This window comes from Vanacampus margaritifer, chromosome 13 (assembly GCF_051991255.1).
Source record: "Vanacampus margaritifer isolate UIUO_Vmar chromosome 13, RoL_Vmar_1.0, whole genome shotgun sequence".
Classification (NCBI taxonomy): Eukaryota; Metazoa; Chordata; class Actinopteri; order Syngnathiformes; family Syngnathidae; genus Vanacampus; species Vanacampus margaritifer.
Genome location: NC_135444.1, coordinates 5,110,521 through 5,135,308, shown reverse-complemented (window position 1 = coordinate 5,135,308; position 24,788 = coordinate 5,110,521). Strand labels below are relative to the sequence as shown.

At 37.7% G+C, this 24,788-nt stretch overlaps 2 protein-coding genes across 7 annotated transcripts in view; one reads left to right on the top strand and one right to left on the bottom strand.

Annotated features, from left to right (window-relative positions):
- jak1 (Janus kinase 1) overlaps positions 1-19,281 on the top strand; it is a 46,684-nt gene extending 27,403 nt beyond the window's left edge. For 3 of the 4 annotated variants that reach the window (XM_077583173.1, XM_077583172.1, XM_077583175.1), the window contains 16 exons: positions 419-533; positions 610-808; positions 7,671-7,780; positions 7,962-8,108; positions 8,276-8,363; positions 8,441-8,568; positions 8,904-9,042; positions 10,793-10,944; positions 11,038-11,188; positions 12,712-12,800; positions 13,745-13,937; positions 14,789-14,913; positions 15,409-15,581; positions 15,988-16,105; positions 16,657-16,767; positions 18,218-19,281. In XM_077583173.1, coding sequence (XP_077439299.1) covers positions 419-533; positions 610-808; positions 7,671-7,780; positions 7,962-8,108; positions 8,276-8,363; positions 8,441-8,568; positions 8,904-9,042; positions 10,793-10,944; positions 11,038-11,188; positions 12,712-12,800; positions 13,745-13,937; positions 14,789-14,913; positions 15,409-15,581; positions 15,988-16,105; positions 16,657-16,767; positions 18,218-18,334 — 2,155 coding nt within the window. In that variant the 3' untranslated portion in view covers positions 18,335-19,281. The remainder of the gene's footprint in view (positions 1-418; positions 534-609; positions 809-7,670; positions 7,781-7,961; positions 8,109-8,275; positions 8,364-8,440; positions 8,569-8,903; positions 9,043-10,792; positions 10,945-11,037; positions 11,189-12,711; positions 12,801-13,744; positions 13,938-14,788; positions 14,914-15,408; positions 15,582-15,987; positions 16,106-16,656; positions 16,768-18,217) is intronic. The other variant, XM_077583174.1, reaches the window with a different exon arrangement.
- The window catches only part of raver2 (ribonucleoprotein, PTB-binding 2), a 63,364-nt gene continuing 57,520 nt past the window's right edge, over positions 18,945-24,788 (bottom strand). For all 3 annotated transcript variants that reach the window (XM_077583177.1, XM_077583176.1, XM_077583179.1), the window contains one exon: positions 18,945-24,166. In XM_077583177.1, the coding sequence (XP_077439303.1) occupies positions 24,026-24,166 (141 nt within the window). In that variant the 3' untranslated portion in view covers positions 18,945-24,025. The remainder of the gene's footprint in view (positions 24,167-24,788) is intronic.

The following is a 24,788-nucleotide window of genomic DNA, read 5'->3' as shown; positions in this document are numbered from 1 at the left end:
GCACTAAACAACTTTGAAGAGGATGGTAGGAACACTGCCACACAAAAAACTACAAATGTGCTGACTGCTTTATGGCATACGTCACTTCTCCCTTTACCCATTCGTTACAAAGACAGAAGTCAATTTGAATGTCGTGAGCTAAAAAATGACGCAATGCGCTTGTCCTAATGAGAAACGTGGTCTTCCTTTAGGCATAACGTTACCGACTTTGTCCATATGGCGCCGCCATAATCAACAGAAACTGAAAGTTCCTTAGTGTTGTTTTAAGGATGCAAAATCAGTTAGCACAATTCATGTCATGTTTGATATGATGAGAAGACAAAACTGACAATTGCATTATTTTGACCCTGACACAAGCATAATTCGAAACTTCTTATGTCTTCATGTCTCATATTTAATTATTTGTTCCCCACACCAGTACGGAGTATGCCATCCAAAAACTGCGCCAGGAGGGTAATGAGGAGGGCATGTACATTCTTCGCTGGAGCTGTACTGACTACCAGTACATTATCATCACGGCGGTCTGCGATGAGGTATAGAAAAAGAAAACAGAATTTGCCAGTGCTTGTTTACTATAGTCTCCTATTTAACCTGCTGTCTTCCATTTAGATTGACCTCCGGGAATCCCGCCCTGTGAAACAGTATAAAAATTTCCAAGTTGAAGTTACTCCGAATGAGTTCCGCCTTTACGGCACGGAAACTACGAGACCCACTCTCAGGGAGCTATTGGAGCACCTGGAGGGCCAGAGTCTTCGCTCTGACAATCTTCAATTCCACCTGCACCGTTGTTGCCCTCCTCAACCTCGAGGTAAGACTTTTTACGTCTCTGCTTATCTGTACATGCCTTAACAAAGTATACACACAATTCAAATAAGTGTGCCTTAATTGTATTTGCAATGTAATCGCGATTTGATAAAAAAAAAAAGAAAAAAGATTTGTGTTGTTTCGGCTCCCGTTATTTGCTGGAGTGCATGTGCGCTGTACACTGTGAGTGTTGACCCACCACGGCTGTCCGATGAGTGCACATGTAAAAATGGAAGTATTGCCTGTTTCCAATGCCTGCGAAATAATGCCGGCAATGCAGACCAAACTATGACAACGGTCCACAGGGACCGAACAGCCATTATCAGGGCGTCCGTAAGTTCACACTATAGCCAGTCGGAACTTCTTGACCTCTCACACCAGCTCAGGTTCCTTCCCTGCCAACGAGGTGACATTCCACCTCCCTACAGTTGGCTTCTGTAGCCGCGGGTCAGACCGCCAAGGACCCCCATTTGGCCCTTCCCAAAGGTGGGAAGTTGGTAATATTCACAATATCACACTGGATCTTACTGTAAACTGAATTATGATGGATTTGGTAAAGAGGAAATTATTGTTTCAGCAGACTTGAAAACATTTTCCAGTTGTTGGCGTTCTTACATGCCAAATCTCTGTGGAAAAGTACATAATGCAAACAGTTGACCCAAAACTGGTACATATGCATGTCTCAGATGTGTGCATACATTCAAACACACCCATGTGAGAGAGGAAGAGAGTTGTAAATGTGGGTTTCCGGAGACAAACTATGACACTTTGGTTTACTTCGCTGCAGGAGAATCTGTATGTGTTGCAGAATGTGCTGCAGCTTGTTCTGTTTTGTGTTACAGATTAAAGACAGGAAGTGTTCTTTACAGTGTCTTAAACATTATCTATCACTAATTATATAGTGGCATCTGCTTTTTGACTGATGAGCACTTTTTATGACAAGGAATTTTATTCCTTTTTATAGCTTGAACCATGTTTTCTCTCAGCCAGTCAGCAGAGAAAGATAATCAATTAGTATGAAAGTTATGATCAAATATAACAAACAAAATATGCAAGGTTTCTGTTATTATAAATGCAATGATATCAAAAGTGTTTGTATTATACAATAATTTTCTGAGGTAACAATTCAAATTTCAGGTGTCTATGTTGCTCAAAATGTTTGATGCTAAGATTGTGGTGTAATTTCCAGTCTTCAGTAGTTGTGAGATCAGATGAGAAATGTGCTTGAGAACATGGACATTACAGACGATTGCTCTTATACAATAATGGCTGGAGCCTGATACTGAGCATTGCCTTCCTCTTAAATCTCAGTGATGAGATTTTTTGTCAACATGATCACCATTTATGCATGTTTTTGCTTTTAAAAACAGGCTCAAATTCCACCTTTTTGTTTAACCTGTGAATAATATTTCTTTATTTTGCAGACTGTTTACTTACATTTACTCATCTTAGCTACTATTTTACTTCTATTTCTTCACTATCATTTATTGTATCTTATACCCATGCTGCTGTTTTTAGGTCTATTTTTAATCTTTTCAACTCATAAGTTTAGGTCTGTTATGTTTTGATCATTTTAATATATACCAGGGATCCCCAACTAAATTGGCAAGAGGTCCACTAAACCAATCAGCCCAATTGACCGGGGTCCAAACATGAAAAACACCCAACAGCAATAATTTAATTTTCTGCTTTTTCATTCAATTGTGAACATGTCAATTAATTGCCAAAAAAAAAAAGTTATTTTTAGTCTATTGTTTAAATATTTCTTTCATGAATAATTTTTTTGTGTGCAAATATTCAATTGTTAAATCTTTCAAGGAAAGGGTCCCCATCACTAGTTATGGATACAACAATTTTAACATTATTTCCTTTCTCTTTTTCTTTATGGCCAAATATGTGGTCTCTCCTCTCGTACATGTTTTCAAAGCTTTGATGCCCAAGATGTCCTCAATAAATGTTTTAGTCTCCTTGTGATAGAATCGGGCATACACCAAAAGCTGAGGATTGTCACTTACATCAGTTGATTAATGATTCATCCGCAGCTAACGCTAACCGGGCACTTTGATGGCGCTGTCAGGGTGCACACATCCTCCGAGTGCAGCGCTGCTCATTGTTGTCGTCGTTGCTTGTTCTTAAGTTGTTCTCCTTTCTCTTCAAATAGCATGTCTGCCATTGCTTCCAAACATTCCTCGACCTATCCAGAGTCAGTAGAAGGATTTTTGTGTTGTGCCCAAAATTATACTCGACGCGTAGTGAGCACTCGTAGGCAGATAAAGGGGCTCGTAGCTCTCGATGCTTTTAAAATTAAAGCATACGCCTCAGTCCATTCACTCTTCATTGTCTACTTTTCTGACTTTTGACAACGGCATACTTCATCACGTTTGTTATGAGAATGCATGTACCCCGAAAAACAAAACAAATTCAGAGTTTACAAGCATAGCTGCCCTCGCGCGTCTATTCAAAAATCGCGGTCCGCCAATTTGGGGACCCCTGGTTTATACTGTTTTAGTTCTTTTCTAAGATTTTTTCATTTTACTGATTTATTAGGGCTGGGTGTCGATTCTAATTTCCTGAATTGATTCGATTTTGATTCACAAGAGTTAAGTTCGATTCGATTAGAATTTTTTTCTGATTCGATTTGCTTCACTTAAATCTAATATTGATTTAATTATGGAACATAAATTCTTCTTAAATATCAACAACATGATAAAAACTCCACAAACATTAAATTCAAAATTAAATTAGTTAAATTATTAATTTATTAATGAAAGTAACATGTGTTCTAATTACTTAAGTGTTACACAAACATTGACATCAGCAAGGATGAGATGAAAATATTTTCATAATTCCTATTAAATTATTTTTAACTCTTTTACTGCCAAAAACGTTAAATGACGTTTAGTAAAAACCTACGGAGGAGCGCCAAAGACGTTAACTCTTTTACTGCCAAAGACGTTAAATGACGTTCTGCAAAAACCTACGGAGGAGCGCCAAAGACGTTAAAAGACGTCCACCCATTTTTTTTATTTTTTTATTTTTTGAAACGGGTGGAGTAAAGCCTTGCCCAGCTGTGGTGAAAGTTTCAAGCAGGTCTAGTGAGCCTAATGACTATTTTTGGCCCCTAGAGGGCAGCGATGACTCTCTTTTGACAAGATTGGGTAGGCGTCAGTAGAAGACGTGAGGCGGAGCTAGAGGGGACAATGGCTGGGGAAGGGAAGAGAAGAGAACATGGCGACCGGTTTGCAAGCAGTTCATGCTCGAGCATTTTTTTTCAAAGACGAAAAGCATCGACCAACGCTAAAGAGCACATTGATGACGACGATGATTATCATCGATGATGATGATGGTGACTCCGAGGTTGGAAGCGTTGACGCGGCAGTAGAAGACTTGAGGCGGAGCTAGATGGCTGAAGAAGCAAACAATGCCGGTTGCAAGCAGCTCACACTTGGGAATTTTTTTCAAAGACGAAAGGCATCGACCAACGCTAAAGAGCACATTGATGACGATGATGATGGTGATTCCAAGGTTGACGCTGAAGTTGGAAGCGCTGACGCGGCGGCTATGACGACGTCATAAAGTTTCACGGGCTAGCGATGCTAACACCGGAAAACGCGGAGTACAACCGAGCACGCTCAGGTGGACGTTCAATCGGACGACAAAGAGTGCCCCGAGTCCAATGCATATTCATCGGAGGAGTGTGTACAGTCTGCTACTTGCTATTCCCCGGAAAAAAAGGCCACCTGCACGCGAAACGGACAATGGAAAGTGAAAGTAATCTGTTGTGCAAACCCTGCTCCCTCTCCTTGCACGCAGGAGAGTGTTACAAAAAGAAAAACTGTATTTGAAACATCCACATAATTGTAAATAGTACCACAGTTGCACACATTTATAAATAGTTTGCGAAATTGTTTTGTCAAATTGTTACACTGTTGAATGGAAATAAACGTATTTTGCAAACTAAAAACACTTTTTCATTGTTGGTGGTGGTGTATTACAGAAGTAAAGCACTATTTAGGTGTTTGTGGCATCATTCATGGACAAAAAGAAGTGTACAATTCACTAGAGTGTATGAAATAACATCGTTTCACAAAAAGCTCTTTTTCTCCGCTTTTTGTTTCAAAACAGAGCATTTCGGTGAAAGTAACCATTTTCTATTGATTACTGAAGAACGGAATAAGGTAGAAACAAACTTTTTTTTCTGATGAAAAATGATAGTCCAATCTTTCATTTGGTAGTATGTGTGTTTCCATAGTCCAAACACAACATTTTCTGTGGACCTTGAAAGATCAGTCAAAATGCTTAAATCGGCCGGCATTGGCGACATCCCGTTTCTGAAAACGTCTGGCAGTCAAAGAGTTAAAAGACGTTCACCAAGTTTTTTTTTTTTTTTTTTTGGGAAACGGGTGGAGGAAAGCCTTGGCCAGCTGTGCTGAAAGTATCAAGCAGATCTAGTTAGTACAATGCCTATTTTTGGCCCCTAGATGGCAGCGATGACTCTCTTCGGACAAGATTGGGTAGGCGTCAGTAGAAGACGTGAGGCGGAGCTAGAGTGTTGAGGGGAGAATGGCTGAGGAAGCCATAATGGCGACCGGTTGCAAGCAGCTCACACTTGAGCATTTTTTTCAAAGACGAAAAGCATCGACCAATGCTAAAGAGCACATTGATGACGACGCTGATGTTGATGGTGACTCCGAGGTTGACGCCGAAGTTGGAAGCGTTGACGCGGTGGCTATGATCACGTCATAAAGCCTCACCGGCTAGCGATGCTAACGGCGGAAAACGCGGAGCACAACCGAGCACGCTCAGGCGGACGTTCAATCGGACGACGAAGAGTGCCCCGAGTCCAATGCATATTCATCGGAGGAGTGGGTACAGTCTGATCACGGAGAAGACACTGGTTATGGACTACGATGCCACCATGAATGGAGCGGATAAGATGGATCAACCACCCGGTATAGGAACTGAAGGACACGAGGAAGCCAGACGTAACACCACCGTAACGTCACCGTATCATGATCCTGAGAGTAGATTTGATGGCAACATGGCCAAACACACACTGCTGTATATTCTGTACTTGCTATTCCCCGGAAAAAAAAGCCAGCAAAAAAGTGTAGCGTCTGCAATCGCAGTGAAACTAATCTGTTGTGCAAATCCTGCTGCGTCTCCTTGCACGCAGGGGAGTGTTACAAAAAGAAAAACTGTATTTGAAACATTTGTAAATAGTACCACGGTTGCACACATTTGTAAATAGTTTGCGAAATTGTTTTGTCAAATTGTTACACTGTTGAATGTAAATAAACGTATTTTGCTATCAAAAAACACTTTTTCATTGTTGGTGGTAGTGTTTTACAGAAGTAAAGCACTGTTTAGGTGTTTGTGGCATCATTCATGAAAAAAAAAAGGTCTCAAATTCACTAGAGTGCATGAAATAATATCGTTTCACAAAAAGCTTGATTTCTCCGTTTTTTGTTTCAAAACCGAGCATTTGGGTGAAACTAACCATTTTCTATTGTTGATTACTGAAAAACGGAATAAGGTAGAAACAAACTTTTTTTTTTCTGATGAAAGATGAGAGTCCAATCTTTCATTTGGTAGTATGTGTGTTTCCATAGTCCAAACACAAAGATCAGTCAAAATGCTTAAATCGGCTGGCACTGACGGCATCCCTTTTCTGAAAACGTCTGGCAGTCAAAGAGTTAATATAGATTAAAAATATTCAGAAATGTCTTAAAGTGCAATAAGTCAGGTCTTTCATAAATGTAAGAAAATACTTTTACATTTGTGAGAACAGTAAGATAAAAACAAAATTCTGCCTTTTTAAAATGGTATTTTCTTATGAATTGATGGCAAAAGTTATATTTAAATAATCAATTCATAGTTTTATGAATCAATATCAGGCTGGAAAAGGAAAATCAATTAGATATCGATTATTCTATTTCATTTATTTATTTATTTTTTTAAACCCAGTCGGCCAGCCCTATGATTTATCTCTTTTAGTTTGAGGTTAGACTCACAAGCGGGATTTTAGTTCAGTGGTCAGTGCTCTGCAAACCGGAGACGTGATAACAGTGTGGCTTTCGTCCCCGAGTTGGATGGACATTGCCACAGTACACCCCACCAGTCGATTAAAAAAAAAAAAAAAGTTTTTGGGGCCATTGAAATCTGCTGTTTACCCTAGGCATTTACTATGCTTCACACCTCTCTGACCGGCATCACATCTCCGACTCGCCAATGGCTGTTAAGCAAGAAAAACATGCACATTATTACGGTCATTTCTCTCACTTTGTTTTAAAGCATCAGCTCCGTCATACACTTGTAATTCACTGGACAAAACACAAACACAACATGCAAACATTGACATTTGTATTCATGTTTCAATGTCAAACCCAAATCGTCTGCAGCAAAAATAAGGAATTTGCCTCACTGTTCTGATCCCAATCCCTAAATCCAATTCTTATGGAAGGGAATGTGCACACTATGGGACATAGTGTGTCCTTTTGATTTGCAGAAATCGTGTATAATCAAGTTTCTATGCTGGCCAGCCATCATCTGTACATTTGTGCTCACTTTGAAGGATCAGGCTCTGTGTCTATTATGTGCCACGTACACAGATATGTACACTAATTGACAAATGGGAAAGCATTATTAGACGGTTTGTTGATGAAGTGCTACTTTGCATTTGCTTTTTAAAACTGGACTCAATAAGTAAGAGCTCATTGTTTTTGTTGAGTACTTTTCATAAATAAATCAAACTGTGAAGAAAAATAAAACGATTTTTAAAAATAGGTCAGTAAGTGGCTGTTCTATATATTGTTTTGCATACTGGTATGTTTTTGTAAAATCTTGTGTGCACATGTGTATTGCAGAGATTTCCAACTTGCTGGTGGTCACTAACGATAGAGCACCGGTACCTCAGACTCCAATGCAGGAGTGCCAGGTCATTATCCATCGCATTCATAAGGAAGAAATTGAACAGGTATACTTTCACTTCATTTTTCCCCCAAATAAAATGTCAAGCCAATAATATTTCCTGTTATTACAAAATTTTGTTGTTGTAGATAGAGGTATAAATCGTAATGTCATCATCGGTTTAACCGCAAAAGCTTTGCTTTGTATATGTGTAAGCTCAATGCTGTCGTGTCCCTGCTGTGCACTAGGAGGAGCATCTTGGCCTGGGCACAAGAACCAACATATTCTCCGGCACGCTGAGGGTAAAAAATGATGAGGACGCAGGTTACGGATCCTTCCAAGAGTACAAGGTGGTGCTCAAAGTGTTGGGTTCAGGACACAGAGATATCGCCCTGGTGAGATTCACGTTCACATTAAAAATACTTTCCGATACATTTCTACTTATGGGGTCTACTACAGTTGAGAGGCATTTGTAAATAAACCTACAACATCATCCACAAAATGTAATGTGTACACCTTAAAAGTTCCTATTTAGTTATTATATTTGCTTTACTGTTTGCAGGCATTTTTTGAAACGGCAAGCATGATGCGGCAAGTCTCTCATAAGCACATCGTACTGCTGTATGGAGTGTGTGTCCGTCATCTGGAGAGTAAGTGCATATTAGGAGTTGCAAAAATAATAATGTGAGTGTTGTGGAAGAAGTAAACTTGTTTTTCTGTGCGACAGATATCATTGTGGAAGAGTTTGTGGAACTCGGCCCACTGGATTTGTTCATGAGGAGACAACAAAACCCGCTTAGCACATCTTGGAAGTTTCAGGTGGCCAAGCAGCTGGCCTCAGCTCTCAGCTATTTGGTGAGAAAGACGCGCACGGACACATACATACATACATGCATGCATGCATGTCCTTTAAAATGGAAGTCAAATATTTTATTTGCAATAATACTTCATGGCTCATGGAGTTTTTACTTGATGGAAATGGGTGGATTAATCTGCTTAATTCTTATTCCACCAACACAACAAACAGTAATCAAAATACTGTGTTTGGAGGCACATTGAACATATTATTGCAAAGAACATTTTTGACTTGAGTTCCCCTTCAAGCAGGTCAAATGTTTTTGCACAATAGATTGCATGTCGTAAAACATACGTGTGCACTTTTTAAACATAATTTTCATTTGAACATGCAGGAGGACAAAAAGTTGGTCCATGGCTTTGTGTGTGCGAAGAACATCTTGCTCGCTCGAGATGGACTGGACGCTGATCAAGGAGGGCCCTTTATCAAACTCAGTGATCCAGGAATACCGATCACTGTTCTAACAAGAGAGGGTGCGTTTGCCTCACAGAGAATGACACCAAAATGCTTTGTCACCGCTTTTGCTTTCTCCCTAGCCTACGTTCACACTACAGGGTGTGATGCCCAATTTGGATTTTTTGTTAAATTCAATCTTTTTATGTTACTTGTTCACATTACAAAAACACACCCGTGATGTGCAAAGAGCACAACGTCAAGTGAAGTGCACCAAAAAATTATGTCACGTGGCACTGTTTACAAAAGTCAAAATACCACACCTACTAATGATGATGTCAAGTCATTGCTGCACATGATGAACCGTCTGCAGGGCTAAATTTCTACTATCATTGAAATTGTGTGATTAGAAGGGAAGTCAACCCCCTAAAAACATCTTGACAATAATATGTTCTATGCAGCCCCACTAGTCTAAATGTGATATTCTGGTTAATATTGTCTTAGTGTAATATGAGTTCAGCAGAAACATTTAACAGTTTTTATCACTATCAGAAGGCGGCAATTTTGTCTTTTGCTGTCGACTGAAGATGACATACATCAGAGTTGCTCGGGTCTCAAGCTTTAGAAAACAGCCCGTGCGGCACACATATTGGGCTTTTGATGACAAATATGTTGGATGCGTATGGATGAGAGTTTTAGTGCAGACTCATCGCATACAATTCCATTTTATATCCACATACGAAATATTGGATTTGGAAAAAAAATGGAATAGCAATATTCACACTGCATGAAAATAAATGTTCACTTATGGAATTATTAATTTTTTTTAACTTGAACTGCAGTGTGAACGTAGCATTAGTTAAGTCTACTGCACGCAAAAGTAAATACATCAAAATACATATTTGTGTGTTCACATTTTAAGTGGAAGTCAACCTTAAACTTTTCTTGACAATAATATGTTATATGTGACCTCACTAGTCTAAATATGAGATTTTGATTAAGATTACGTTTGTGAAGTATGAGTTATGTAGCAAAATCCAGTCATATTTATCCATTTCATTGCCACTTGCTGTCGATTGAAGATTACATCACAGTTACTCAAGGCTCAGGCAATGACCAATCACAGCTCACCTGTTTTCTGAAGCTGCGCTGTGATTGGTTGTTACCTGAAACCTGACCTACATTGATGTCATTTTCAGTCGACAGTAAGTGACAAAATGGCTGCCCCCTAAGATGGGTAAAAATGGCTGTATTTTGCTGCTTAACTCATATTCCACTAATGCAATATTAACCAAAATACCATGTTTAGACTAGTGGGGCTGCAAAGAACATATTATTGTCAAGACATTTTTTGGAGTTGACTTCCCCTTTAAATGCCCTATCCCACATCTATTTATTTTTTTTAATGATCTTTCTTGACCTTTTTAGGGGTTTTCAAGATACTTTGTGTTTTTCAAATAATTCTAGTTGATCTAAAATGTAAGCCAGATGCGACATTGATATGTACAGTAAAATTTTGATCGGTGTGTGACACAGAATTATTTGATGATATAATGGAGTCAGTCAGTTTTGCTTCTCTCATTGAAGTCCGTATCCACTGGAAAGTCACTGATAATTTGACATTTTTGTTTTATGTATAGAATTGGAATGAATGCATGACAGAAGGTAAAGCCAGGATTGTACGTATTGTATTTTGATATAGATTGGGCAAAAGTAACAATTATGCTTTAGAACTGTGACTATGTGGGATGTGCTGACCTGATGATGACCTCATGACCTTTTTGGTCGTTTAAAATGGTACTGTATGTCATGCTTTCTGTTGCTCTGCAGAGTGTGTACATCGCATACCCTGGATCGCACCTGAGTGTGTGAAGAGTGTGTCTTCCCTAAGTGTTGCAGCTGACAAGTGGGGCTTCGGGACCACCCTGTGGGAGATTTGTTACGATGGAGAGGAGCCACTTAGAGAAAAGAAGCTGACAGAAGTAGGGGTACAAGCTACAATTCAATGGCTCTAGAAGGGTCGTCTGCATTCACTGTATTGAGAAATTATTTTGTATGTGCTTTGCTTTGAGCAGAAAGAGAGGTTTTATGAAACTGAGTGCCAGCTTGCGACCCCCGACTACAGAGAGTTGGCTGAACTGATGATCCACTGCATGAACTATGACCCAAAGAAGAGACCTTTCTTCAGGGCTATTGTTAGAGACATTGACAAACTGGAAGAAAAAAGTAAGACTATACTAGTCACAAAGGCTGAATTTACACTGCTGGTCTAAGTGCCCATTTCCGATTTCCTGCCAAGTTACTTTTTTTTGGGTCTGGCAAGGTGACATGGGTGTCGGGCTGGGTGATGACGGAAACAAAATGATCACAATTTTTTTCAAAATGAAATCACTATTAATTAAAATGATTATTCATTGTTTCACTACAAACACTCAACTAGTCAAAACTACCATCACAGCCTCTTGAGCACGCTATTAATTTTGTCAAGTACAAAATGACCTTGTGAATATATCAAATTCAAGCCTCTTAAATTTTCATTCTGCTGCAGCCACACATTTGCCACTTTGCACACATTCATGCGTAGTACTGGAATCTCCCTTAACTCATAACAACATATTTATTTTATCTTATTTTGTTGTTCTATTTTTAATTTCCTGGGCTAACCTGGGACTGCTTCCATATCATGTAGATACGAGTCCTGGCATGACAATAAAAAAAAAAACTTGAATCCTTGAAAACTCAACTTTAAATATAATTTAAAAGAACAACCAGAAAATAAATTAGGAGAAAAGTAAGAATAGAATAAAATGGTAAACAAAATAAAAACAGACAATAAATATAAATAAATATCTACTGTATATAATATCTATAGTAATAAAAAAAATGTTCCTGCTTTTTGCGTGCTGGCCTCTTAAGGGCAGTGTGGTGCTGTGCATACATGACGCACACACAATGAGATGAGTAGTAGAAAAAAGTTACTCATTTGCTAATTTTTTACAGATTGCGAAGAATACGTGCCTTACATTACATGTCTGTATGTGTTCTTATTTCCCATTAGCGTGTCAATTGGATTTTACATTGACTTTACTATTAGCACTGGCAATGTCTTTTATTTAACTATACAGTACGTCATTCTTTTTTTGTGTTTCGTTTTACGGTAAAGTCCATGGTGTCATTAAACAGTAAAAGCACACTTGGGGAAGACAGAAACGCAAAACGTCACACGCTTGCTGCGCAAGTGCATTCAGGTAGTGATGAGAAAACAAAGCTTCATGAAGCGATATTTTTTTACTCCTCAAGATGGTGCTTTTGGTTTAAATAAAGGCTAGTGCAATGCATATTGATTTAAATTTCCACCGCATCTTTAAATCAAGAGCACTATATAGAGGAGCAAAAAAATATCACAAGTGCTTCATGAAGCTTCATTTGTCCATCACTATATTCAAGGTACTTTCAGAACATCGGGAACATGCAAACACATCGCGCAATTCGGCACATTATTAATTTTTCTTCAATTATAAGGTTTTTAAGAAGGAGAGACGCCGATTTAATTTTGATGAATTTCCTGGTCCTATTCAGGTGTGTTAACAAGGTAGATCAAATCTAAAATCAGTGCGATCGCAATATCTGATTCTGAGGAACGCAAATATTTAGAAAACCTGCAGACATTTCTGCCGGAATATCACTCAGCAGGCGCTCAAGGTACAAATCACAGCTGTAACAAGGATTGTGCTTCTTTTCTCCCATAGTTCCATCTATTGGACCACAACCTGCACCTGAAGTTGACCCAACGGTGTTTGAAAAGAGATTTCTGAAGACTATCAGAGATCTGGGACAGGTGAGTACTTCTTGCTGTTTAATAGTGTCAACAGTATTATAGTTCAGGGGTGTCCAAACGTTTTCCTTTGAGGGCCGCATACAGAATAATCGAAGAATGCCAGTGCCGCTTTGACATTGTCTGACTTTATTGACCTGATAAATCAATCACTTGTGTACTACAGTTATTTTAGGGGGGGGTTTAGTTATTTTTAAACAAGACCGTTTGGGATTTTTCATGATATTGGGGTGGGCCACACCCCTATATCCCACTAGAATAGATCCGCCCCAGCCCTTAGCCAGTCTCCACATTCTGAATCAAAGGAAAGAGTAATCGTAATAGAAATGGTTATTTGACTTGAGGATCTTAGCTAATCATTAATGTGATGTGTTCACAAATCAGACCTTGACAGACATGGAGGCAAACATTTTTGCTTCTGAAACTGAAATATCTGACTTCATTAATTAAATTACAAAGAGAAATAGTTATATTTTAGTTTAATTTTTTTAATTTTTTGTCTGCATATCTACAATAGCAGACTGTGTTAAAAGTTAACTTTTGTATATGCTGAGTGCTGCTAGAAAATGGACGGCGAGCCACAAATGGGGCTGTAGTTTGGACACCACTGTTTTAGTTAAATGAGCAGAGCCAGATGAATAAGTACTACTGTTAACATTAATCTGAAGACGGTGCTGCTCAGTTTTACCACTTGTCAGAGAGATATTCGTTAAACAATATATGTTTATTATCGTTGTGTTATTTGCAAAAACTTAAGCTAAGTATCCAACATTTCCCCTAATATAACTACATATGGTCATCAAAACATTAGAAAATGAGCAGCATTCCGTTTTTAGGTTAAAATTTCAGTGCTTGTGCATTGAATATCATTGGCTGGTGCAAATGTAGTAAGCAAATGTAGTAACTGAAGATAATCGAATGAATGACTTGACTTGATCTTTCTGAAGGGCCACTTTGGACGAGTGGAGCTGTGTCGCTATGATCCCCGAGGAGATCGAACTGGCGAATCAGTGGCGGTGAAGTCGCTTAAACCCGAGAACGGACAGGAGAAGGGCAACAATCTCTCCAGTGAAATTAATATCCTGAAGGCCCTCTACCATGAAAACATTGTCAAGTACAAGGGCATTTGCCTGGAGGAGGGTAAGTGTGTGCATTCACATTTAGATGAAGACTTTGTGCGCCAGTTGATAAGGAGCGTTTGGACTCCTTAGAACGCCAGCTGCAAAACATTTGAACATTGTGATGAAGGTAACAGTGTGATGGTGTTGGTCCCAAGAGTTAATTAGAGCTGCACCATAACATGAAAATATCATTCATTTTCTTCTACCTTTGGTCTTCCAATCTTTTTGGGTCATTTTTCATACTTCATTTTTCATGAATTTTTAGACTTTTCAGTTTTTCTGTAAAATTTTGGACAGTTTTATGGACATATTATGGTAATTTTCTTCCTCTCTTCCCTTTTTGCAGCTATTTTACCGATATTTCTTGACATTTTTTTCTGCCTTTTTTGCTATCAATTGTCTGACATTTTTTGGGGCAATTTTGTGGACTTTTTATGGTAGTTTTCAGGATTTTATCTTTTGTTTTTTGGACATTTTATAATTACTTTTTGATCGTGTTTTTTTCTGACTTTTTGGGCAATTCCAAAGACATTCAATGGCAATTTTGTGCCTTTCTTCTTCTGCTTTTGGACATTTTTGGACACAAGTATCTTTATTATTTTTATTTATTTATTTATTTTATCCACGGAGAGCCACTAGAAAGGGACTAAAGAGGCCACATTGTAGGAATTGTTTCCTTTATGCAAACACATGACAATTTGTGCAGCATTGTTTTGGAAACGATTAGACAATAAAAAATAAGGAATCTTTTTCCTCCAGTATTTTATTTTATTTTTTTACAAAAGTATATGAGTCCGATTTTTCTTTCAACATTAGAAGCCAATTTGTACTACTAAATTGCCGTTTCTCCCTTTATTTGTGTATGAACAGGTGGTCGGGCCACCAAGCTGATAATGGAGTTCCTTCCTCTGGGAAGTTTGAAAGATTACCTGCCCGAAAACAAAAGCAAGATCAGCCTCAGCACCCTGCTTAGCTACTCCGCTCAAATATGCCGGGTAGGTAACTGGTACCATTGGATGTCGTGCTTCTTAATTCATAAAAAAACATTTACTTTTACATTCCAGCGGTCTTTCAACAGTTCCTGATAGTTTGGGGGTCAATATCTTTTTTCTAACGCACTCTGGTCAGGGCTATTGACTTTTGAAAGACGTGTGCGCCAAAACTCGAAATGAGGGCTTTCAATCTGGCAACATTGAAATTGCTGTAAATTGGTCAATCTATGAGGTACTTACTTCCATGTACATTTTCAAGGGAATCAAGTGTGGAATTATTAATGAAATATCTCAAATGTGCAATTTTTTGACCCATGAGGACTAGCCTGAGTCTACCTGTGTCCTGGCCCCAAAACAGCTCTCTCGCAACCCCAATGCAACAAGAAGCGATATCAAAATGTAATTGATGATTTGGGAGCGGAAAAGAAAGCAGCATTTACTCAACAGGCTTCATTTCTTGACTGTGGAGAAGACCCATATTATCGTTGTTTTTTTTAGGGAATGGATTACCTGGGATCTCAAAATTACATCCACCGTGACCTTGCTGCCCGGAACGTGCTGGTGGAGAACGAGCACACGGTGAAGATCGGAGACTTTGGCCTAACCAAAAGCATTAAGGACAATGAAGTCTATTACACCGTCAAGGATGACATTGAGAGCCCTATTTACTGGTAAATACTTCAAGAATACAAAAACATTACTTGCTATATATTACTGTTTCCCCCCCGCCAATTTTTTTTCAAATAATGATGACTTTGCCGTTGGTGGACGGTAGACAAAATCTACAGGGAAATGTTAAGCGTGCTTCCCAGCTTATTTGAAAAATATTATCCTTACAAGTATGTGTCAGAAACTTTATTACTTGTGGTGTAACGGTATACAAATTTGTATTTGTTATGCCTCTGTACTATACCCAGTTCCCACATAGAACATAAAAAGACACTTTTTACATGTAAACAGGTCAAGTTTACAAATCAAAGTTCTAAATGTGGCTTAATTTAAGTGACTGGATGCTTATTGTGTTTCTCCCGGCGTAATAGTTCCTTCCAGTCACTCTCCTGTGTTTATGTGTCTCAGGTATGCGCCAGAGTGCCTGACTCACAGCAAGTTCTACCTTGCCTCGGACGTTTGGTCTTTCGGGGTCACCATGTATGAGCTCTTCACCTACTGTGACCCCAGCAAGGGGCCCATGCAGGTGCTCACAATCACACATGTACTGACTCACTCATATAGATGTTGCTGTGCAATTCATCGGAATTCAAATACTTATTTCAACTATTACAAAATCAGCATAACTGTAAAAGAAAAAATATATATTAATACTAATTTGGAGTTGTTTAAATTGATACATTTACACCTTTTTATTTTATTTGAAAATAACAAATCTAATACATTTTGTTTAATCCAAAAGGAACTTTCATAATCATAGTGTTTCAAAGAATTGTATTTGTCTTAAATATTTTTTACGTTTAACCTTTTTTTTTTGTTTTATACCAAAAAATAAATGATTGTCCTAATTGTGATTTCAATTATTACCAATATAATCGTGATTAATATTTTCTTCATAATCAAGCAGCCCTAATTACAGATTATGTAAAATAAATAAATAACATGGAGAGAACCATATTGTTAAATAAACACTTAAAATTGGAAAAAATAAATATATATATTACTGTACATTGTATTTGATGAAAATGTCAGTTTTGTCTGCGGACTGTACTTGAGTAACTTCTTTTTCTTCTGCAGCTGTTCTCCCGGATGATTGGTTCATCCCAGGGTCAGATGACCATTGTGTATTTGGTCAACGTGCTGGCGGAGGGCAAGAGGTTACCACAACCTGATGGCTGCCTTGAACCTGTAAGTCACCTTGATTTTTGCTGCCCCATTCAAATGATTCTGCATTGATACTTGAATTGCTACATTCCGTCACAATCATTTTCAGCCCGGCATGTGAACATGCAGTTGAGTGTTTGCAAATGTGGCTCGTGGGCGCCCCCTCCTGACAGAAAGGATGGATGCAATAACGCCACCAACCTGCTTGTAGCTTTAATTATAATTGTTGGCAATTTTTTTTCATCTGGATGACAATATTCAATCGTTGTGGTTGCAGCTTCTTACCATACAGTTCACAGTTTATTTGAGTTCATCCCATTCTTATATATTTATGTTATGTTAAGTACAACAGTAAACTGCACTAGTTGACAACTGTGTGTTACTAATATTACTTGTGACATTATAAAGTTCTACACTGTAAAAAAAAAGAAGAAAAAAAAAGGGTAATTTTCCAGTAGCTGGGGCGCAAAAAAATTGTAAAATAACTTCTCCAATAAAATGACTGATTTTCCATAATTAAAATATAGTTTGTAGTAGTAATTTTAACACAATTTTACCTTATTTTGAGGTTGTTTTTAATGTTTAATTAGAAACATTTTTACAATTTAAAACAATTCAATTACCTAGAAATATACTAAGTAAAAGTTGTATTACGAATAGTAATGCTTAAAATTACAGAAATGTGCTGTTATTAATTTAAACATGTTAAAAAAAGAGGTTTTATAATTACATTTTATAATAATTTATATTTTATGTAACATAACAGTATCTATCCATCCTTTCAAAAATGCTAATAGAATGTCAATGAATGTTAATATAGGACATTACAGTAATTGTAGTTATTTTCAATAAAAAATAGTAGTCAATTAACAAAGAATTTATCTTAAAATTACAAATTTTAGCTATTAATTGCTCAGTAATTTTAAATGATTTTTTCCTTCTCCTTTTTTTTAAAGATGCATTTTCCAGTTTATTCCCTTAAATAAGAGACAAATATTCGTGAAATTAAGATTCATTTGTGAACCTATTTGAACAAATAATATATGTATTTCTAATGTGTTTTTAAATAAAAGAACAGAAATATGTTTTCACATTTACAGTGATTTCATGTTACTTTACATTTAGCATATAAGATCACAGTCTATTTTTTAAATTAAATCATATTTTTAAAAAAATCTGTAAATTTAAATAAAACTGTGAAATTCTGTTATTTTAACGGTGTACTGTTCTAGTTCATGTCTACCACTAGTAGCAGTTTTGCCTCACGAGAAGCATGTAGTTGTTCTACTGAGGACAAAGCTTACTACGACTACATGGAATTTAAAACTCAAATGTCTCATTGAGCATTTATTTGATATCCTATGTAGCACACAGTCGACTGCATTAGTAGACTCCATGCCGTTCTGGACTAAATGTTCCAAACGTGTTCCATCTGACATGAGGCCTGAGCAGCGTTGTGCGCTTGTGTTGGCAGGTGTACGAGGTGATGCGCAAGTGTTGGGAACACGCCCCCGAGAAGCGGATCACCTTCAAGCAACTCATCGACGAGCTGAGCAACATGCGGCAGCAGCAGCTCGGCTCTCCCGAATGAAACGTCAGGCAAGGCCTTGCTCGTACTCGCGTACGCAACACTCGCTATTAATCCATTTGATCGCACTTGTTACATATGTGATAATTGACGGCATCTAAACCATCCCAGCTCGTCGTGTGACTCAAAGAATGGATCCAAGCGCCTGATGTCAGCCATCTTGCGTTGTGGGATATCTTTTTATTTGAGTTGAATTTCGAGTGCCATTTTTTTTTAGAGGGAGCCTCCTAAGTGAAGCAATTTCATCACGTTTGGACCGGCCCTTATTTGCGTATGACAAAAAAAATAAAAAATCACCCCTGATTTGCCCTTTATATGCAGCTGAGCTGATGATGTAATCTTCAAAAGTTGATCCTGTTTGCTAATGAGTTGCAGAAACATCAGCCGCACTTCTGTACATTGTCCTATTGCTAGCGTGACATTTGACAAAGTTATTTTTTCAGAAAAACAAAACCAAAAAATTGTAGGTCGCACCTTACTTTTGACTTATTTTTCGTGGCATTCTCAGTTGAAATGTATTTTACGTTTATATCTGTCATTGTATTTTCATTTAACCGTACCATTTCACTCTGTATATGAGGCTTTTATCGTAGCAATGTGACAGACAAAAAAGGGCACACGAGAGTCCACATTTTAATCAGGAATGTAAAAGACAATTCCCCTTTTGGAAAAAAAAAAAAAAAAAAAGAACAGTTTGACTCATGGAAGGTAAAATGTCCATAGTTATACAATTGAAAAATAAATACAATCACTGTCTTTGTCTTTCCAAATGCAATGTTATTAACCAACTTTTGAAGATATACACTGTGTGTGTATGTATAATATATATACTTTATGTACCGGTTGCAATTTTCCCTGGAAATACTGCATTCACAAAGTGATATCAAATGTAACAATCTCTATATATCAGATCCCAAATAAATAAAAGCCTTATGTTTACAAAGCATGAATCACAGATGTTATATTCCTCATCTAAAGTAAGATTCACTACGAGATTGTAAGTATCACACATGCCCAGTCCCATGTAACTTAATACTGTCTACGCAACGAAAACAGTACAACCACACATAAACAAAAAACGTAAAAAAAAAAAAAAATGTGGGGTACATTCAGTGGGCACAGGCTCGTCTACAATGAAATCAAAGGCCCGATTATTGTTCAATACAGCACTTATAATCTAATCATTTCCTGAAAATGTGATCAAATTAGCACTTACACTCTAAAAAGAAAATTGTTGACCAATTTAGTTGAATTGCTTGGTGGTAACACACGTTAATATATTGTTTAATTAATTATGAGGTCATTATGTTTAATTGAGTTAATTAGACTTTATATTAATTTTGAATTTACTTAATTCAATCGTGTGTACCACTGGAAGCAATTCAACTAAATTGGTTCAACAATTCTCTTTTTAGGGCGTAACAAATCATCAGATAATGTAATCAGAAATATAATGAAAACCCAATAATGTAATTTAAAAAATCCTGACTGATATTGTAATAGTTTTACCGATAATATAATTATTTTATTACATAACATTATATGATTATATATTACATGATCCCAGACGAGTTTGCGGCAGAGTTCTAATCAAGTGGGCGGAGCTTGGTTTAATTTACTTTGCAGAGTTGCTTTAACACTAAATAAATCAACTCTGTCAAATAACTCCAGCACTTGACCTCCATTTCAGCCAGACAATATTAAAAATAGAATTAGAGAGTTGAAATCAACTCTGAAATATTTAACAACATTCCATTTTTTTCCTGTGAATATATTTGCAAAACAGAAAATGGGCTGAAACTGAAAATATGTAATAATACATGATCTGTCAAGTTTTACATGAGTTTTGAGGGCGAACAAAGGACACACCAGAAAATGTAAATCCCCATTAATATAAGGTACATTTTTGGTAAAATGTTTTTACAATATCAGTCAGGATTTTTTTTAAATTACATTATTGGGTTACATTACATTGATTACATTTTTATCAAGTGCAAATTTTGTTAGACTTTCAAGAAAATATTACGTTAGAGGGTGCTACACAGCAGAGATTACACTCATGTTAGGGGCACGCTAAGAGGTATGACGACATAAGACTCAAGAATCAAACTTTTATTGTTTCACTTTTTTAAATGAATATAATCATTTATTTTATTACAGGTACTGGTAATAATGGCAAATCATTTGGGTCAACAACAAATAAATTGACGATTGTCCCGAGGGATTAACATGGGAACGGGTCGTGCGAGATGGCGGCCGTCGCTGTCTGTTCCCCAATAAACAATCTAAAAAAGACTGCACGGTCAAAACATTGCTGAGCACGCTGCAATAACTCGCAGATGACTGGCGAGAGCAGCGTAGAGACAGCACATTCCAGTCTGCTGACTCAGCAGTTCACCCGCTCACGGTCATAGAAGAACCCACGTACGTGTCTGTGGGGGGCTTTTAATGAGCGCTGGGCGGTCAAACAATTCGAAACACCACTTATATGACGTTACATCATAGTTAAATCAAATGGAAGGTGACGAAAGGGAGAAATGGACAATATACGCGAAGTGCGCATCTCGACTGCACGGTGCATTATGGGTAGCGGCGTGGTGCATTGTGGTTAGGCTAAACTACCATACAGTCATTGAAAATGAATTGGATCCAATGGATTGAGCTCTGATTTCTAACATTTCAACCGCTGAAAAGTTGCTGTTTTTTATTTAATGTATTTTAAACATGAGCTTTAAGGTGTAAAGTTACGCAAAGACTGTCACCACTCTAAAATCCGCCATCCAAATGACGGTTAGATGGTTAAGTCCAGCCCCCCACGCATGCGCAAACGTAATGCGCACTTCGCTTATTGTACTAACTATAGGGAAACGTACAGGGAAGTGAAGGACGTCACGTTACGAACAAATATCCATGGTCAGTATAGAATAAGAGAATGGTGAAATGGAAGAACACATCATTTAGCCCAGTGACCCTCCAGAAATGTTAACAATCTCGTCTGCTATTGCTTTTCAGTGTTGCCAAGGCGACGCAAGTACGGCACTACATTCCTACGCGGCGGTAGAATAATTATATGCACAGTCAAATAAATATTTGCAAGATTATATTAAGGAGTATAATGGTAACACTGAAAAGAAAAAACAACAATGAATGATGAGATGTGAATTATGAAACAAAATTACACAAGATGACAAAAATTACCGTACATTTTGTTTATATTTTTACAATAAGCATTCAGTTTAGCAAATATAGTCACAATTGCAGATATACGTTTGTAAGAACAATTTCAAAGAAAAAAGTCATATTGCTAGTAGACTATAAACACACAACTGTGAACACAATGAATGTTGCGTTTATGTTGTGTGGTAATTTTTAAATCATTCAAATGATGTAGATCAGGGGTGTCCAAACTACAGCCCGCGGGCCATTTGCGGCCCACCATCCATTTTTCAGTGGCCTGCGACATATACTGAAAATGGCATTTGACACAGTTTAAAAAAATGTTTGATGTTCAAAGTAAGAAGGGAGGCTATCGTTGTGTATATGTGTGTGGGGGCGGGGGTGGATGGGGTGGTTCGGTGCCACATTTTACAAAGCATTTTTCTAGATATGCAAAAGCACAAATTATTTGTATAATTTTTTTAGGACTTAACACAATTTATCTTCACATTATGTGTCTCTTGCGTCTTTCTAATTTTTTGCATGTGGCCCTGAAACAAAAAAGTTTGGACACCCCTTATGTAGATGATAGACTTTTTGGAGTCATTTTTAAAAATTTACTATTTTGTTAATATGACCTTACACTTGTAACATCTCGTGTTTTTCAGCATTCATTCTTTCTTTTTTTTGTCTTTTCAGTGTGGCCCAAATAGCCCTTGGTAAGATTATGATAACATTGACTAAAAGAATAAATATTATAGTACATTCAACATTTTACAGCAGTAAGGAGCCTTAGTTATTGCCATAGCAAACAGTAATACTAAAGTAGCAAGCCCTCATTGATAATCAACGAAATTTGGACACAAAATATTTTGTTACAGAAAACTGATATTGACAAAGAGTGAGAAAAACATATTTTTTTTTATGAAAGAAGATAGATTCATACTCTTATTTGCTTTTGTAAAAGGTCATTGGAAGGTGAGTGGTGATTCCAACACAACAAAACAACCATCTCTTATTGCAGCAACATTCAAACAGCATTGTGAGACTGTGTTACACACAAGCGCACACTGCGTTTTGTCATGAGAACGTGACTTTTTCAAATCCAACAGTTTTCAAGAAAACGTGCTGTTTGATTAACTGTTACACACATCGAACTATATCTCCGTAGCAGGTTCCTCAAGTGACACAGAAAGCCGTGTAGCCCCTGCAAGAAATACTTGATTTAAAAATAAATCAATAAACCAAGAACCGTATGGGCTGGAAATCATTGAAAGAATGTGAACTTGCACAATTCCATTAAATATAGGGGTCAAGCATTTTTTGTTTTGTTTGCATGGACTACAAAAACGTTACAAATTTACAGCAAAGTGGACCTGAAATCAAGATATTTATACGTTTTCATTCTTGTGGTAAATTATGCTCACAGCAGAGCTGACAAACGGAGCTTTTGTGTGTCACACATGGCTTGCTCTAAAATATACAAGCACACTCACTTCAGTCTGTCTTTGATTGATGAGCTCTTGTGTGGCAACGGGGCTCGCCCTGTTTCCTGATGCTCTCCCAGTTTGGGGATTCCAAAATGGCTGACACTTCCTACAGATACAGCTTAGGCACACTCATGAATTGAATCCACACCAAACGGCTGTCCATGTATAAAAGAGCAACACGGCAGTAAGAAGGAAAAGAAGAGACGTTCAAGCGCTAACAGGCTTGAACTCTCGTAGTTTAAAGTTGTGGTTTAGATTATTGAGCAGACGCACACACACATAGTACAAGGTAATATTAGTATAGTTGACACATTGGGGATGGGGAGCGACTAATTTAGAAGGGTTAAGGCTTGAACCGGACAATAGCAACAGCTCACGTTTGAGCCCCCGCAAATTAGCATTTCCACATTTGCTAATTTTTTGCTAAGTGGTAAAAGTATTACTTTGGCGCTATCTTGGTGCCAATGAACCATGATGAAGTGATTTAAGGGTTTTCATTATGACATAAATTAAAAACCTTGTGGGGGAAATGTTGGTTTTAGTGAGAAGAGAGCGTAGTCCAAACGAAGCTTCATGAAGCACTTGTGATATATATATTTTTTTTACTCCACTAGATGGTGCTCTTGGTTTAAATATAAAGGCTAGTGCAATGGAAATTGATTAAATTTTGAATGCATGTTTAAATCAAGAGCACCATCTAGAGGAGCAAAAAAAATCACAAGTGCTTCATGAAGCTTCATTTGTCCATCACTAGTTGTCTCCTGTCCAGGGGTTCTCAGATTACAACGGTCCCGACACACCATATTTCCAGGTTACCAATATCGCTTAATAAACTCGTTTGTGTGGCGACGTAAGAAGACGTCATGCAACACAAAAAGGCACGCTTAGTTACCCAATTGACCGTTTTTGATTGTTTTACATTAAGTGAGTGTTTCCTATACAAATATTTACATACGAGACAACGGTGCATTCAGACCGTTCGTAAACCGAGAACCCCGTTTACTGCAACCGTTCAATTGTATCCATCTTGAAAGGTCAGCGTGTCCCTCTAGAGCCTCTTCCTCTTGAAATAGTCAGCGTACTGCCCTCCAAGGCCTTGGGAGTGCTGCCCGATGTAGCCGCCGTCTGATGATGTCACTTCCTGCACCGCTAACTGGGGGTACTCCCTCTTGTGGCCCCGCGTCTGGTTCTAAAACAAAAAAAAAAAGAGGGGGACAAATCAAAATCATCCACAGGCAGCAGATGCAAAATGGACGAATGGATGGCAATTTTATCATTTTAATGTCTATTTTTCTGTGTTTTATCATAGTTCTATTTTAATTTCTAGTTTTAATAGTGTTTACTGCATTTTATATACATGCTAGCTGACCTGGATATCTCCATTTTTATTGTTTTAAATTGATTTGTATTCTTTCTTCCCTATTGTCTTTTTTTCATCACAGTGTATGTGCAGCACTTTGAGAAAGTCAACTTTAAATATTTCTTGATAATATGTTATATGTGACCTCACGAGTCTAAACATGACATTCTGATTAATATTACATTTGTGGAATATGAGTTGTGAAGCACAATCCAGCCGTTTTTATCCATCTCAGGGAGCAGCCATTTTGCCACTTGCTGTCAACTGATGATGACATGACAGTTGCTCAGGGCTCAGGCAACGACCAATCACAGCTCACCTGTTTTCTGAAGCTGAGATGTGATTGATTGTTACCTGAGACCTTAGCAACTGTGATGTCATTTTCACTCGACAGTAAATGTCAAAATGGCCGCCTTCTGATATTGATGAAAACAGCTGGATTTTGCTGCTT